At 49.4% G+C, this 18,389-nt stretch overlaps 1 protein-coding gene across 1 annotated transcript in view; it reads left to right on the forward strand.

Moving 5' to 3' along the window:
- The first annotated feature begins 4,024 nt into the window (after positions 1 to 4,024).
- NETO2 (neuropilin and tolloid like 2) overlaps positions 4,025 to 18,389 on the forward strand; it is a 530,310-nt gene continuing 515,945 nt past the window's right edge. Inside the window, exon 1 of the mRNA XM_069607060.1 lies at positions 4,025 to 6,106. Within this exon, the coding sequence (XP_069463161.1) occupies positions 6,073 to 6,106 (34 nt within the window). The 5' untranslated portion in view covers positions 4,025 to 6,072. The remainder of the gene's footprint in view (positions 6,107 to 18,389) is intronic.

Genomic DNA, 18,389 nt, shown 5'->3' on the forward strand with positions numbered 1-18,389 from the left:
GTCTAGCATGATTACATTGAAAGTGTAATAATGCATTTCTGTCTGTTATTTTTTAAACGGTTTGAGTTTCAGGACGTCCTCTTCTGCATATATTTTAAGATCCAGAAAACTAACCTCTGTATTGCTGATTTTATACATGAATTTGAGAAAGAGATTCCTCTGATTTAGTCAATGCACAAATTACATGGCTTCTTCCTGACTACCTGTCCTTTGACAAGTATGTCATTGATGTATCAGATCCATGTCTTAAATCGCATAGCAAAAAGATTTGATGTCCCATATAATTCCTGTTTTTCAAATAATTCAACATGCAAATTTGCTAAGCCTGGGGCCATAGTATAGCCCATGTCTTTATCCTCATTTTGATGGAAAAACATGTTAAGTAATCTTTAGTAAGCGCTATCTCAATGCACCACTGTAAAAAAGCACGAGGTACTGGTAAATCATCGATACATTCTCTCAATCTTTCCTCAATCATTTCAGAAGACGCCCTTTGTGGAATTCTTGTATACAGAGACTCTACATCAAGACACATAAGCAATTGTTTTGAGGGATCAAAGCATTCATTCTGTATTTCTTTTATGACAGCTGCAGAGTCCTTGGTATAAGATTACATTTTTTGGACTAGTGGATTTAAAAAATAATCCACATATTTAGATAGCGTTCCAAGTACTGAAGCTATTCCACTAACTATGGGGCGTCCAAAGGCTTGACCCAGTGATTTATGGATTTTTGGAAGAGTACAGAATGTAGGGATAGCCGTCTCTGTTGTATTGGATATTCAATTCCTTGATGGCTGATCTAACCTTCCTCTTGTGCCTTGCCCACCTTTTTGTGTATGAGTGTTTGTAAAGTCCCTGCTGGGTCTCCCGGGAGTCTCTGAGAACTATTTGTGTTATTCAATAGTCTTAAACATTCTTGAATATAGTCCTCTCTATTTTGTATGACGAGGGCACTGCCTTTATCCACACTTCTGAAGATAATATCTGGCTTGGCCCCTAAATTCCTCAAACAGAGGCCAATTGTTTTCTTGTGAGGTTATGCCATTTTTTGCTGTAGTACTTTCTTTTCAAAATAAGGCATTCTTTATAATGGCTCTGTATAGGGGGACAGCACTTGAAAGGTCGTATGAGACTCGTTGTGAGCGTCTCTGGTAAAATGGGGGCTTCCTTAAAGAATTCCTTGAGTCTGATGTTCCTGATGAACCTTTGGAATTCTACTCTAAATAGGAACGAACCATGGATTTTGGTAGGTACAAAACCCAAATCTAAGTTTAGAGCATTATATTGAAAAATCACACAAATTCAATGAGTTCATGTGGACGATAATTCAAAAAACTACAGAGAATAATCAACGTACAATTGAACAAAATTGAGCGAACTAGAACAGTGATTTATCTTCCACATTAAAAGTCATGAACAGGGCCTAAGTGAAAGCATAGAGTGGTACCAGCTGTGGCAATGCAATGATCAGGTAGTGAATTGGTGGCTTCTGGTATAATTTGTCTTTTATAGCCCCCTAAACTGAGGTATTCATGTTATGTTTTATCGTCTGCGATCACCCTTCATAATTCCTTTCTATAAGCAAATCTTCGGGTAACCGTGTGTCAATTTAAACAACATATAGGGCCTCATTACGAGTGTGGAGGCAGCCATGCCCTTAATAAGGGCTTGGCTGCCTCCATACCGGGTTCCAGTACCAGGTTCTGTGAATGAGGAATTACCGGGTCATACCGACCTTGGAGGAGCCGGTAATTCCTCATGCACAAAACCATTCCCCATTCCCATTTGAGCCCCCATAGGGCTCAATGGGAATAGGGATGGAGCTAATAACGGGCCCGTTATTAGCTCCTTGGTCCACTCGTGGGGCCTGGAAAGGACGTCTGGTTTTACCAGATGTCTGTTCCGGGTCCCGCTAGGGGACCTCGTAATCAGGCATCCCGTAATGAACGGTGCTGGTCCCGTACCGGAACCCTTCATTACGGGAGCGCAAGCCTCGTAATGAGGACCATAGGTTGACAGAGTGTGTTTACCATGGAGGTTGTTTTATATTGTATTGAGTATCTTGCATTATTGGCCTTGGTAATTTATTAAACGTTCTACTCATTATTAATCACTTCAGCACTTGTTTGGCAACTTAAGTTATATACAGCTTGGAACACCTTGTTCATTCCGCAGGTTTGTCATTCTGTATCTAGGGTCAAACCCCTCCAACACGGAATCTTTTGGGCTGTGACTTTAAAGTTTTTTTTAACAAATCAAGTACACATAGCAGAGAAGAAGAGTTTAATGGATCGTTTCAGCAATTTGCCATAGCGGGGTACACTTTCCATATTGGAAGTATGTTGTTTTTTATTTTCTTAACGTACCAAGAATAGAAAATGTTTTCTCTGTACCGCAAGACCTTTTTTGAAGATACCTTTTATGGGTTTTCACACCAGAGATTGTAGTTTGTATTGAACTTTTGGCAGGTGAAAAGTGGACCGAGATCCAGTCTGGCCAGTGTCAAGTGTATGAAAAAAAGCCTGACATGCATAAAAGGAAGACATGAGGTATGTCTCCATATGTAGGGGTGGAGCTATATATAAGTATAATGCATTCACCCATTTGTGTGAGTTTAAGTATCTAAACCTACAGACTTCTCTTGTAGATAAAACACATGGGGAGTTTTTAATCAAGATGCAGGCTTTGTACAGCAGGGAGTCAATGGCTTTGGCGATATCAACCTCTAAGTGATCATGTTCACACCAAAAAATTGAAATTGCCTAAAGAAAGTGTTTGTTATGCAATGTGAATAAGCATTAAAGCAATGCATTTTTGTCATTCATTTTTTTACGCTTATCGATGTTCCCTGAAGAATGTCAGAATTCTAAGGATTAAGACAGAAACGTGTTGGATTTGTAAAGACATGTTACTATGATTACATGTCCACAATTGTTTGAAGCAAATTTATTTTCTTTTAAAAACACTTTTTGGAATTATATGTTTTGCTAGTACACCTTTTTTTTACATTTCACTATTGGTGACTTGTGATGAAGGTGTCTATCTTACTATCTTTTCTAGCTTTTTTCACAATTTTTCTTGTCCTACCCCCCTTCTAGATAACTGCCCCCTGTGGCGACCTGCAACACCCATCTTAGTAGCCTCCCTTTCCTCCCTTTCTCCCCCAGGTTGCCTTCCAGTTCCCCGCTATTGAATGCATCTCAGTCGAGCCGTTATGATGAGCTTTGCAAGGTCCTTTCCAACCGGGTGTCAATGGAATGTCAAGCACGCCTCCACAACGGAACATAACCTATCGCGCGCGGGCACGGCGCACTCACCGGCGCACCTCTCAATGAACACTACTCCATTGCAGACACCCCAAACACCCATCACCTTCTCCAAAAGAATACATCTGAGACCCACGCAAAATTCAGACCAGCCGTTCACATAATGCCACCCTTCTGACTCTCCCACTTCCCTGGCAATCTGTCACAGCACCCATTCTCTCTCTCCTCTCTCCTGATAACCATGGCTTGCTGCAAGGGACCCAAGCGCTCCTTACCCAGCTTCGTGCTGGCTAAAAATGCACACTCACACATTGTCAAAATCCTTTTGTCACCTATTACATCTCATAACTGTCATCTGAAGGGCGTTCGAAGCGCTCCAACGCCATACCAATGGCAGTAGACACTATACAAGTGCCATATAACATAATATTTGACAAGCATTGCCAAGATATGCCCAGGTACCAACACCATTTGCTAGCTGTTGGCATTTTAGGCCAGATTAGTACCATTATGCCAACGCCTGGGTTTATACAAAAGCCAAAACTGTGCTTGTATTTTTTGCGGCCAAATGGCCCCAGGTTCTCTTTTTTACTCTTCGAACACTGGTGACAGGGCAAGGCGGCACACGCGCGCAGCGCTGCATTTGCGTCGGGACACCTGTCTCGATGCCCTGGTCTGCCCAGCCTGCCACCCAGGGATGCATCGCCGCTGAGGCAGGTGCAGGTGCTGTGGCGGCAGGCTTTCCCAGCTGCCTGCTGCGGAGCACATGCGCAAAAGGAAGCGCGGCCGAGCGTACAATCCGCGCCTCCAGCGTGAGCCCGAGAGGCTGAGGGACGCTCGACTGAGAGGAGTTGACAGGAAGCCCCTGGCCCCGGGGAAGCTGCAGTGGAAAGGGGGGCTGGGGCTGGGGGGAGGAGCAGCATCCCCGCAGCAGAGGCAGCCCCCGCACCCCTTGGTCTGCATGTTCACAGGGCGCAAGAATGGAGGGGGGTTCTAAGTCAGCCCCCCTGCAGCTAGGAACGGAAAACCCCAAGACACGCTGAGGGGCCACGGCCTGGAGCATCCCTAACCTGCCGGCAGAGGCCCCACACGCCCAAGGGAGCAACAGCCGGCCCTTACCACAGCTGTTTGGGAGGGGGGCCAGAACTGGCTAGGATAGCGGCACCAACACTCAGTAGCCCCCCCCCTGCTCGGCTCAGGCAGTATCTGGCAGCGGGGCACCGTGTGCATACAGGACTGTGCGGGCAACATAGCGCACCGAAGCCCTCTTACATCAATAGCCTGCCACCAAAGCGCCTTGATCTCGGGGACAGGATAGGCTGTAAGGAACATTAGCAACTACCGAGGGGCAGTGGCCGACAGACCCGCTCATGCCATCACCTCCGCTCTCTCGCAGGGCACGCCTCCAAAGACGGCACCGAACCGTAGCCCATCCACACGCCCCTCCCCATCACTGCACAGTCACGGAGTCCTGGTAACAAAGTGGGGGACCGTAGCCAGGGAGTGCAGCACAGCCCCCGTGATCCGCGTCTCCCCTCCGCCCGCCTGACCCCGAGAAAGTGCACAGTGTCGGCACACACGTGCATGCCTCGCCGCGCGGCACCAGCAGCGCCACGGACACGCACAGCCAGGAGCCGCCCGCGCTGCTCCAGTGCTGTCCCGGGGGCACTGCACAGAGCCGAGAGGCGAGCGGCGGGGACCAGCCCCCGCATCTCTGAGCTGGCACAGCTTCTGGGGGCCGGGGACCGTGCACGATCCCGAACCCACCCACCCGCCCGCAGCTGCCATCATCCCTGACAGGTCAGGGGAGACGCGGGCGGCAACTGCACAAGAGACCACGGATAGCGCCGAGTCACCTCCCTGACCCCCAACCAAGCGCTACGGACCCGCTGCCCTGAGCGGCCCTCACAGCCTGTGTCCTCACTGACCCAGCCCTGCCCCGATGGAAGTGGGGGTTTTCAGGGCTGGAGAGCAGAACCGCCCACAGACCTGGCACGCTGATCTGGAAGGAAGGGCTTCAAGTGCCCCCTGCCCACCCGGGACCCATCACGAGGATTCCTTTAAAAACACACGGGGCCTGGCGCTGGGCATCTCTGCTACGTGGGACACACATCGGAGCGCGGGCTTTCCCTCCCAGGGGCAGCTCCGCCGGGGATTCAACACGGGGGCGAGAGCGGCGGGTGCCCGTGCAGTGCGACTCCCGATGGCCAGCCGCAGCCGTGGCAGGCTGTAGAGCGTGGCTGTGGCAGTGCAGTGCGACTCCCCCGCAGGGCTGGAGGAGTGCAGTAGTACAGCGCTGCGACGCCAGTTGACAGGTTCTTCCGCGGCAGGCAAAGACCGGCGCGTGCAGTGGGACTCTGAGGACCAGCTGGAGCAGGCGACACACCGGATTGCATTCGTGCGGTGCGTCCCAGTGCTGCAACGGGCATCTGCTGGCGCGAGTGGGCGACAGGCCGGCGTGCAGCAGTGCAGCGTGGTTCCCGTGCACAGCACCAGCTGGAAGAGCGGCAGTGCAGTGTGACTCGCACGGATCGCCGCAGCTGGGGCTAGACCGAGGAAGGCTGCAGGAGAAGGCCCGCGGCTGCTTCTATCCCCGGGGAACCCCCTCTGCTCGGACATCAGCGACCCCGCACCCCGCATGTGCCAGGGGTCCGAGCCTCAAGTGCCGGCTCCCTGTGCCAGCCGGACAGACTGCAGCGCCCGGATTCCGATGTGCCGGCCTTAGCCTCAGCTCTGCTCGCCCGGTGCCTGCTGCCCTGCATGGAAAGGCAGCCTAGATCGCCCGCCCCCCAGGTGCAAGAACCATGGCACTGGAAAAACTCTACTTTGTACTGAAAGGTAAGGGCGGGGCGTGGGCCTGTCAGTGTCCAGTGAAGTACGGCGCACAGGTGCAAAACTCGCGTACAGTTCTGCCTTCAGAACAGCCATAAAAAGCTGTAATCCAGGGTGATGCTAACAGGCAGTGCACAAGGCAGCGCCTCTAGTTCAGTATACAAGTCTCACGCTGTGAGTAGGTATGCCGGATGCAGTGTAAACATGCTCAGTAATGTGCAGTGCGATATGCAGGTCTCTGTGAGTAGGCATGCCAAATGCAGTGTAAACATGCTCAGTAATGTGCAGTGCAATATGCAGGTGTCATGCTGTCAGTAGATATGACAGATGCAGTGTAAACATGCTTGGCAATGTGCAATATACAGGTCTCAGGCTGTGAGTTGGCATGCCAGATGCAGTGTAAACATGATCGGCAATGTGCAATACACAGGTCTCACGCTGGGAGTAGGCATGCCAGATTCAGTGTAAACATGCTAGGTAATGTGCAGTGCAATATACAGGTCTCACGCTGTGAGTAAGCATGCCAGATGCAGTGTTAACATGCTTGGCAATGTGCAATATACAGGTCTCACACTGGGAGTAGGCATGCCAGATGCAGTGTAAACATGCTAGGTAATGTGCAGTGCAATATACAGGTCTCACGCTGTGAGTAGGCATGCCAGATGCACTGTAAACATGCTTGTCAATGTTCAATATACAGGTCTCACGCTGTGAGTAGGCATGCCAGATGCAGTGTAAACATACTCAGTAATGTGCAGTGCAATATGCAGGTCTATGTGAGTAGGCATGCCAAATGCAGTGTACACATTCTCAGTAATGTGCAGTGTAATATGTAGGTGTCACGCTGTCAGTAGATATGACAGATGCAGTGTAAAAATGCTCAGCAATGTGCAATACATGCTCAGCAATGTGCCATATACAGGTCTCACTCTGGGAGTAGGCATGCCAGATGCAGTGTAAACATGCTTGACAATGTGCAAAATACAGGTCTCACGCTGGGAGTAGGCATGCCAGATGCAGTGTTAACATGCTAGGTAATGTGCAGTGCAATATACAGGTCTCACGCTGTGAGTAGGCATGCCAGATGCAGTGTATACATGCATGGCAATGTGCAATATACAGGTCTCATGCTGTGAGTAAGCATGCCATATGCAGTGTTAACATGCTTGGCAATGTGCAATATACAGGTCTCACACTGGGAGTAGGCATGCCAGATGCAGTGTAAACATGCTAGGTAAGGTGCAGTGCAATATACAGGTCTCACGCTGTGAGTAGGCATGCCAGATGCAGTGTAAACATGCTTGGAAATGTGCAGTACAACATACAGGTTTCATGCTGTGATTAGATGTTGAAAGATGCAGTGTAAACATGCTCAGTAACATGCAGTGCAATATACAGGTCTAATGCTGTGAGTAGGCATTGACAGATGCAGTGTAAACATGCTTGGTCATGTGCAGTGCTGTATACATGTCTCACGTTGTGTGTAGGCATTGAACGATGCAGCGTTAACATGCTTGGTAATGTGCAATATACAGGTCTCACGCTGTGAGTTGGTATTGAAAGATGCAGCATAAACATGCTCAGTAATGTGCAGTGCAATATGCAGGTATCCTGCTGTGAGTAGGCATGACAGATGCTGTGTAAAAATGCTCAGTAATGTGCAGTGTGAAATGAGGGTCTCATGCTGTGAGTGGGCATAAGAGTGTAAACATGCTTGGTAATGTGCAGTACAATATACAGGTTACAGGCTGTGATTAGGGGTTGAAAGATGCAGTGTAAACATGCTCAGTAACGTGCAGTGCAATATACAGGTCTAATGTTGTGAGTAGGCATTGCCAGATGCAGTGTAAACATGCTCGGTAATGTGCAGTGCAATACACAGGTCTCACACTGTGAGTAGGTTGTGTAAGGTGCTCTGTAAGCTTGCCTGGTCGCGTGCAGGATTACCCCGCACCCCCACGAGAAGCTAGCGTACAGTTCAGCGCACCGGTGCAGTGTGCTGATGTCACGCGGCAGTTTCATATTCCGTGCATGAAGTGTGTAGGCGTCAAGCAGCGTGTTGGAGGTGCACTGCTTTCATTGCAGGATGTAGGCACAGGCATTGTAATATGTGATGCCCCAGTACAGTGTGCGTTACTCAGGATATGAGCACACAACGCAAAGTGCAGACAGCTGTATGGTTGTAGAGTTGTGTTTGCTGCGCCACCTAATTTATATTTAGTTCTAAGTATTATTGCCTTACTGGCAGTTCTGAGAGCAGCTCACCAGGGCTAAGGCTGGCAACCTAGGCCTTCAAATATAATATTGGAGCAAACGTCCCCTTTGTAAGCGCTTCTCGCGGGTATTGCCAATCATACAGCATACATAAATGCATGACACATGGGTTGTATTCAATAAATAGTACTATTTACAAGTTGTCCCACACGTGAGACGAGCAATCTCTCTGTGTAATTAAGAGATTATGGTGCGTTGGCAAAGCAGTGACTTTGCAGTTGTTAATGTACAGTGCCTCGCATCTAAAGCCGTGTGAACATCTCGTTCTCTGGGCACGACGGTGTGCCCCTCGCGCAGGGCATGGCTCTTGTGATGGTAGCCTACAGTGTAGGAAGCAGTGCAACGCGCAAGCCTCCGGCAGTGTGATACGCAGTGCCTGCTGCAGCACTCTGGCCACGAGAAGAAGCAGTCTCCACGCAGTGACGTCTGTGAGGGCGCACGGGGCCGCAGTGTCAGACACTGGCGGTGTGGTAGGGACGCTGTGTCTACACTACTGTGCCTCCGCGGCGTCTCACGGGGTGGACTGCAAGCAGGTAGTGCACAATGCAGTGTCTCCTGCATGCTGTGCCGCTCCGACGCCTCACGCGGTGGCGCAGCACCATTGAGCTGACCAGTGCCCCATACACATCTCTAACGATGGCCCTGCCATGTAAAATGCAGTGCCCCGAGTGGCGCAGCCTTTATACTGTGAGCATCCAGTGCACGCTGCAGTGTCTCCAGTGCACCGTGCAGGTCAGCGCTCTGCGCCCACGCTGCGAGTGCGCAGTGCTCAGCCTGTGCCCGAGCCACCGTCCCCAGGAGCCTGAGCACAGTGTGCCCGCCTAACGCAGCCTGCGGGCAGCGCTATAGGTGCCCCGTTTCTGTGCGCTTTATCACTGGGTAGGAGCGATGGACAGGGGATGTCTCTGCACTCTTGTTCGTCACAATACACCGTCTCATGCTGCTGCCCGCAGACCCGCCGTCTCTCTTCGTAGCTGTGGTCTGAGAGCGCCCCCTAGGGGAGAGTGGAGACGAGGGCGGCCGCTAACCAGCTCGGTACCACGCTATAGTGAACACTAATGACAGATATAACCACGCATTTAAAAGTCAGTTCCGCGTGTCTTTAGCAGAGGCCGCTCGGGACTGGTACGTTGAAATTGGGTAACGCGAGCATCTGTAGAAACAGCGCTTAGAAGCGTGAGGAATCCAGCATGTGCTAAGACGACGCTTTCCGGTACTAGAACTCCCCCACCCCACCGCCCACGTGCACTGTCCAGGAGCAGGGCCGGCTGCGGCTGCAGTCCACACCGGGGGGGAGCTGAGCAGTGTGGGCGACATCATGTAGCGCTTTGGAGCGAATTCCTGCCGCCGCGCGGCGCTGTGTATAACACCCACATCAATGAATGTAGGCTTCCAGCGCCTGGGACGGAGAAGGTGTGCATTCGGTTTAGACACTATCCCTGCACAGCACAGAAGTGGCATGCCCCTGGCACCCCCCTACTGATTTATTCGAATGTGTGTGCGCAGCGTTGCCCCCACACCCGGCACTAAGCGCTAAATGGCGTGTCACAGCGCAAGCCAGGGTATTCCTCGCCCCCTCAGCACGGGCAGCGCCGCTGCACTGCTTCCGGAGGCCCGCGGTTCTCTTTTCTGAGGTAAATCGGCGGCTGCTCCTGTTTTTGGCGGGAACGCGAGATTCCTGTCAGTTCATCGTCGTAGTGCGGCGCTCGGCCAATCGCATCTGATATGCCTTTCAGGGGTTGCCGAACCTTGCCGAGAATATCTTACAAGCGGTACTAACATACCTGACGGTGATTCTAGGTTACACAACCAGCTTATTTTTTCCCCAGACACGTGTGCCTTTCGGGTTGCCATTTGCCGTCTCTTTTCTGCGGTTGCGTTTTGTGTTTCTTTTTGAATTTTTGGCAGGGGGGACCTCACTAGATATTACAAGACCAAAAATACCTAGCAGCACACCCCACACAGAGCGCACTTCTGATCTGTATGTGCTCTCCCTACACAAGCCCTACCCATCTCGAAGCACCAAACAGACCATGTCATGAAATGAATAAGTGACGTGTTATCTATAAAGCGCTAAAAACACACATACAATATCACCCAACCAAACTCAGTACTTACTGATCAACCTCGGAAGGATTAAAGGCTGAGCTGGCTTTGTCGCGATTCGAACCTGCGACCTGCAGATCACACACAGTTCACAGCAGCGAGTGGTTAACCCGACGAGCTATCTTATAGGCTAAAGGGTAAGAGCCCGAGTAATGGAATTTTTAGCACGATTCAAAGTGACTGCACTGGCGACACAAACCCTGATTCATGTATCTGTGCAAAGACGTGCAAATTCATTTGTACTGGAAAAATGACTATATGCACTGACTTTGCACTGCAAAAATACACTTTGCACAGTTCCATGAATCAGGGTTTGCATCGGCAGTGCAAAGTCACTTTTTAGCAGTGCAAAGAATTCCAATAATCGGGCATAATGGTAGAAGTTGTGCTTTGTAAGACCAAATAACATAACATAGCATGTGATGAAATAATAACAGCAATTGGGTTATTAGTAGGCCTTTGGAAAGCGCACTATTGCCTTCGTCGGGGCTTAGCACTGTTGGCCTGGATGCGGTATTTGATGATCATGAACTTTAATGACAGCTGGTGGAACAGATATGTTAAGTTAAATGGGGAAAGTAAAGCGCACCTGCGATGGGACGGCCTTCTTGTGTGATCACTGAATTATGACCTGTGAAATAGTGACCCCCACACATCCAGAAGAGAGGCCTGGTGGCTCTCCTGTTCTCCGATCTCTCCGTTGGGGTGAATTGTGTTTTCCTGTATGCTTCCTGTGGGGCATTGAGTTTGTCTGTGTCCTTCCTGTGGGGCATTGAGTTTGTCTGTGTGCTTCCTGTGGGGCGGTGTCAAGCATAAGGCTAGGATGCTTAGGGGCCGAGTCATGGAAAAGATCGCATAAATCCTGCAAGTGCTGCATGCCCAGAACAACACTGTGCGAGCCTGCACGCATAACAAAAAAATGCACGCCCCGCATATTCCTGGAATTCTCTGCGCAAAATAACCATATATGCAAGTCGCGGACGGAACACCCCCACACAAAGCAGAAAACAGAGATTACAGCTACCTTTGTGTGTTCCCCACCCTTCAAACATTGCGTGGGGTCCCCAGCAAGCGGGCCTGCATGTCGAGGATCCTGCACGGCGTCTCCCGTGACTGTTACCGGCATCCCAACAACATGCGTACGATGTATCATAGCTCGGGCGAAACTCAGAAAATCTGCATGCAAACGCACGTAAACCGTTCCTGCTCCACACTACACTGCGTACACGCACACCTAAGTCTGATCAGATCCCCGGCTGCGTACACGCACCCCTAAAAATGACATGCAAACGCACCTCCACGCTGCGATTACTATGCGCAACTATATTTACGCCTGCCTTTGGGTGGCAGAGAAATGGAGGGATTTGCATGGTCATTTCGCAGGCGGGAGGTTGCGTGGTCGCATCCATGTATACGCTTTGTTGTGAGTATTTGTGGGCATTCTATGGACTGCCTGCAGCACATTCCTCGTAACGCCCACTTTTTCCCTTGTTCTTCCTCATTTTCCGAGTCCGCCGCCTACTCCACCATCTGCGCAGGCATCGCCCATGATCTGTGTGGAGTCTCACTCAAGGCACCCGACTGCACGCAGAGACGTGCAGAGTCTGCGCAATGTCCACGCACGTTAGGAAAAAGTGCTGCGCAGTCGATTCCATTCATCGACGTCCAGGGTTTCGCACGCAACATGGCGTGCAAATCCCAGCTGTTCCATGCAAATAATTCCATGAATCAGCCCCATTTTCTGTATTCTGGTGAGCTGGCGCAGTTTAGCAAAAACTTTATTATTACTTTATTCCAAGTACCATAAGGTAGGTGACATTCCAGTGATTGTTCGTGAGTAGTCGCAATTGCGTGCCTTGGATAATACACTTGTCCAGGACTGTTTTAGTTAAGGTGCTGTTGTCTCCAGGACTAAAGAAATAGGTGGATTAAACACTTAAGGCCGGATTCAGGGAATATTTTGCACGGTTCAAAGTGTCTTTGCACTGCTGAAAAGTGACTTTGCAATGCCAACACAAACCCTGATTCATGGAAGTGGATTTTCTCAGTGCAAAGTCGGTGCAAGTGGTAATTTCTGCAGTACAAAATGACTTTGAACTACAAAATACAGTTTTCAGAGTTCCATGAATCAGGGTTTGTGTCGGCAGTGCAAAGTCACTTTTCAGCAGTGCAAAGTCACTTTGAACCATGAAAATAATTCCTTGAATCGGACCCTTAGTCATTATTTCATAAAGCATGCAGCAATATGCACCCTTCTCACTTTGGATCACTCCCTCCCATTCCCATTTCTAAAGGGACAAAAGTCCCCGCTAATAGCCCCTCCGGCTCCCAACAGTGGCTAATGGCTCACAAGGAAATGGTCTGTTTGATACAGATCAACGCGAGAGCCCCTCTGCTGCCCGAAGCTTCTTGGGACGTTGTCCTGGCAGCGGGACACCTCGCCCGTTCAAAAATGGTAAGGTGTCCTGTTGCCAGGACAATGAGCGTGCTGAGCAGGAATTGCTCAACACACATTGTCCTGCCAGCGGGCCACTTTTCTCATTGGGCACCCTCATTGAGATGCCGAACGGGAGAGGTGTCCCACTGACAAATGTCCTGATGAGGCTCTCAAAAAAGCATGTGAGGGCAGATTGCTCTCCTTGCCCCCCCCCCACACCCCCCAATTGGTACGCCACTGGTGGTAACTAAGCTTGATGCCAGATTCGTGCACAACGATAAACCCCCCCTCACCCCCAGCGGGGATTCAGTGTGCAGGGTGGCATGCAATATAAGCAACATGGCACTATAACAATTCCCTGAAATGTATTTGAATTGCTGCCATTGAATGAAAAATGTTATCATTTTTTACCCCGTTTACCTCAAACATTCTTGTTTTACTGTCTTCCATGCAGCGGCCAGAAGCATATTGTCTTAGCGGTGCCGCTTATTTTATTCTCTTTTTGGTGTGTCATAAAGTGTCAACTTGTTTGCTGGATCCTTGATATTATAATAAAGACTCGTTATTGGAGGATAATGACAGCCACCATGGAGGGCCATACATTGGGCAAGGGTCATTATCCCATGTGATAATGACCCCTTCAGAGGTCTATAAGGCTATTAGCACATGGTTTGGAGTTTTCGCAGAGAAGTTGAAAATGGTGCTTTAAGAGTGAGCAAAGTAAACAGACAAACCGAGTTGGTAAATGAAATCTGGTTTTATTTTGTAGTATTTAAACAACATGGATGTCTTTATAAGTGAAGCATTTTATTTGCAACTTGGTTGAACTTGAGCATGCGTTAGGTGTCCTGTAAAAGTAAATGGGCACTCTATAGGCAAGTGAAAGCATGTTCCCATGTTTTATCTTTTGCTTTCCTGTAAATAGCATGTTACAGCAAAAAAAGGACCTCCCAGAGAGGAAGTGCCTTGTTCAAATAACATCTTGCCTGGGAACTGCATTGCTTTCCCCCTGATTCTGAAGACCGAATGTTCAGAATGCAGTCAATACCAGTCGTTTTTGACTGATCTGTGAACATTCTGATTGGCTGAGAGGAGGTCCATTATGATTTCCATGTGCTAATAAGACTTATTAAATCAAATAGGAAGCATGTATACATACACACGTCTTCTGGTTTCTTCAGTGGAACCAGTTTCCTGGAACGAGTTAGATACGTCAGTGAGTCAAGCATTCACCTGGGGCGACATAGGGTCAACCTGCAAGTCCGCGGTTCGGGTCCCAGCAAGGCTGACCACCCTTCATTGGCAGGCATTAATCATTTTCAATCCGTTCACAGTATGAAGTGTTTATATCGAAAATCTTATAAAGAATGAACATATATCGAATATTTTATAACGAAAAATGTTATGAAGAATGCACTTAGGTGTGGGGTAAACAGTTACATCTTGCGGGGAGACGGTTGGGGTGGGTTTTTAGGGGTGGGAAAAAGGGGATTGGGGGTGGACTCCGCCCCCCCAAAAAATGTTTTATATTTTTCGCTATAAAAGTTTCGATATATGTTAATTTTTTATATAATGTTTCCATATAAAGACATGTAACTAGTTTAATTAGGTAACACCTGCAATTTATAGTGCTAAAATGGCAAAGCACTATATATATATATATATATATATATATATATATATATATATATATATATATATATATATATATATATATATTTCTGTAGCACCTAGAGCAGAAGTGAGATAGGTTAATGGTGTGACTCCTTTTAATACCATAGACATTTTTCCACAATAACCAGCTATCCTGGAGGGACAGCCCCTGTTTTGATGGCCCCTTATCCGGACAAGCTCCCTAACACCCTTCGAAGGTCCCACTCTCCTTGGAAGCTGGGGCTGTATAGGGCACCTCTCTGATAAAAGAGGAGTGCGGGTCGGGCCTTGTGGGAGCGGGAGAGACGGGGCCCTTGCCAGCACCTCGTGTAGCTGGCAGGAGATCGCATCGCTCTGAGAAAATCACGCGAGGAGGCGATGAAATGGCACGCCCTACATCGGAGGGAATTGCGTAATGAGGAGAAGGGGGGAGTAGATGGCGATGCACGGAAGGATGTGTGCGAAGGCCCGGAGAGGCCTACAATGTCTGCACCGTCAGCTCAGTGCGCCACTGCTGTTAGACGTGTGCCACCATCAGAATGTATAATCGTTAGTTCACGCAAGGGACTCCGCAGAAAGGGACCATGCAGCTCCCTCTAACAGAATTATTCTAATGGCCCCGGACATGGTATTTCATCATTGTCCATTGGTGGGTGAGCCGCTTTGTTCCGTGAGATATCATTTCCGGTGCTCAGCCATTGATATCCTTCCGTGTCTCGTGCACTGGCTCTACATCATTTTTGCGGTTTTGGGTTCTTAACATCTTGTAAACTCAGCGTAGGCCCAGGAGTTAGCTGTGTTTGGAATCTGGACTTTTTTTTCTGGCCGGGCCGTTCGTTGCCTGCACTCTGACATTGCCACCGCGCAGCGATGGACTCGCCAGCTGGGAACTCTGGGACTTTGGGCCCCGGCCCACTTTTCTGTGGGTACCGTCTGACATTGCCCCCGCACAGAGATGGACTCGCCAGCTGGGAACTCTGGGCCTTTGGGCCCCGGCCCACTTTTCTGTGGGTACCATCTAACATTGCTCCCACATAGGGATGAACTGGCCAGCAGGGAACTCTGGGCCTTTAGGCCCCGGCCCACTTTTCTGTGGGTACCCTTTGACATTCCCCCCACACAGGGATGGACTGGCCAGCAGGGAACTCTGGGCCTTTGGGCCCCGGCCCACTTTTCTGTGGGCACCCTCTGACATTGCCCCCACACAGGGATGGACTGGCCAGCAGGAAACTCTGGGCCTTTGGGCCCCAACCCACTTTTCTGTGGGTACCCTCTGGCATTGCCCCCCACAGCGAAGGACTGGCCATCAGGGAACTCTGGGGCTTTGGCCCTGGCCCACTTTTCTGCGGGTACCATCTGACATTGCCCCCACACAGGGATGGACTGGCCAGCTAGGAACTCTGGGCCTTTGGGCTCCGGCACACTTTTCCGTAGGTACCCTGGTTTTCTGCTGCTCTTTCCTTCTAACCCATCAACACTGCCCACTTCCGCCCATCTCTTCCTCTCCCCCATAATGTATTATTTATTTATTTGTATTTGTAAAGCGCACTACAGCCCATGTGCATCGAAGTGCTGTTGCAAGCAGATGTCTTAGTTACAACATTATGAAGGATTGCTCGTGGGAACAGGATAAAGCTGCTTGAAGTGTATTCTTCTCTATTACAAAGGTTATATATCGTTTTTTTTGTTCTGGGTAGCTATGTTTTAATCCTGTCTTGGGATAAATGAGCTTTAACATGACCTGTTTAGACCATTTCCCCCTATTATATAGTGGGAGAACCCCCTTGGTTCCCCCTCCCACCCCACCAGTGTAATATGGAGCCACTTTTCAAAATGTTTCCAAGGCCACCTTCGGTCCCCAGTCCCTTTTACCAGTTTAAAAATACACAGAATTGTATATTTATTTATGAAATGACTGAAAAGATCCACATTCCCACTCATGCCCAAACACGACCTCGTCAACGCCTTTTTAACCTCGCTTCTCCGCGGTCTCGCTCGATCCCGCCGGCCTCCATCGCGGCTTCACGCTAGGCATTCGGGGAGGGGCACTGTGTGAGGAGGGTCCTCAAGGGGGTGGGGTAGTTGGAGTCTGGAATTAATGTTGCATTGAAATGCATAATGAGTCCAAGGGTTGTAAAAGTCAATGACAGGAACTCCATTCAAGGGGGCACAAAAGCTGCATCATCGCCCCCAACCGCCTCCCACCCCCAACCTTCCCTGGCAGTGCTGTTCTGTTGCCCGGCCCCTCTTCGGTGTCGCTGAGTGCAGCTGGCATCAGGGATTCCTGGCAGCACACCGTGCTGAAGAATGCATACAAAAAAGAAAGGACAAAAAAGGAAATTAAATCGGGGAAGCCCCTTTGTCTGGTCATCGCAAGAGGGTTTTGCCCGAGGTGAAATTGACAGGTTTTGGCCTAGTTGTGTGCATTTTACCTAAATGTCAAAGAACCGGTTTTTCAAAAAGGTTTGTTTAATAGAATTGTACATTTTATATTTATAGTATTTGTTTTACCATCTATATTGCCAATTCGTCCGAATTGTTTTCTGAAACAAATATACAAAATGGTCAGTGGCCCTCATTACGAGGTTGGAGGTAACCATGCCGCATTTAGCGGCATGGTTGCCTCCTTACCGCATACCGGGCCCGGGTTCCTCAAATGAGGACTTACTGGGCCATCCCAACCTTGGCGGACCCGGTAATTCCTCGTCCGAGGAACCCGGACCCGGTCCATCCCCATTCCATTTCGAGCCCCCATATGACTCAATGGGAATGGGGAAGGAGCTAACAACGGGCCCGTTTATAACGGTCTCCCTGGTCTCCTCGCGGGACCCGTTAAGGACGCCTGGTTTTACCAGGCGCCCATTGCGAGTCCCGCGTCGAGACCTCATAATAGGGCGGAATGGGTTTACCGGCACTGGTACCATTACCGGTGCCGGTAAATCCATTCCGCCAACCTCGTAATGAAGGCCAATGTATGTAATGTTAACTGTTCTTGTACCGTGCACTGTTGCCACCTGTGTGGTTTCTTGGCATTCTGGCGCAACTGTAAAGCAAGGAGGGGGGTAAGTTAGTAGGACTGAGCTGGAGAAAAGAGCAAGAGAGTTGTGATATGCTGTTGGCAGCTTCAGTCAGGTTACGCTGTTCGCTGAGCGTTGTTGTGTTTTCCGGTTGGTAGCCGACATGTTCTGTTGGGGGAGGCTATGTGTGGTTTGTTTCGTTGTTGTTTATGAGCAAAATGAATACAAAAGAAAACCAAAGGGATCCGGTTTTGGGAGGAAAAAATCAGTGGATTTATACACATGCAAATCTGCATCCGGTGACAAAGCGCCTCGCGTTTGCAGTGTGACAGGTCAGTGTGTTTGCAGCTGAGAAGCCCATTCCAAATTCACGTTGAGAAAAAAAATAAAACTACATTTGCCATTTGAAGGGTTCCATGCAATAAAGTTGCTGCGAAAATGGCAATTTAAAAAGAAATTGCGACAAAAGGGCTGTGGTGTGGCCCCCGCAATCCATTCAAGGGATGCGTTATAATGGGTCCGCAACCCCCAGACCCATTATATCACACAATGGGAACAGCGGACACACCCGCAATCCCTTCTCCCCTTGTGTGCTATAATGGAAACACTTTTACTGGGTAACAGCACAGCCCTTTTCCCGCAACTTTTTGTTAAGACTGCCCTTTTCTGGTGACCACATTATTGGATACCTACTGAAGGGCGTGCAGTTTCCGTGCCCCTTCCTTTCTGATTACAAGCAGTGCCGCATTTGAGAAGGAAGGGTTATTTTTTACCCCAGAATGCTGTAATGCTGTAGACACCC

The sequence above is a fragment of the Ambystoma mexicanum genome, chromosome 1p, assembly GCF_040938575.1.
Source record: "Ambystoma mexicanum isolate Mex_15411 chromosome 1p, UKY_AmexF1_1, whole genome shotgun sequence".
NCBI classification, from domain to species: domain Eukaryota; kingdom Metazoa; phylum Chordata; class Amphibia; order Caudata; family Ambystomatidae; genus Ambystoma; species Ambystoma mexicanum.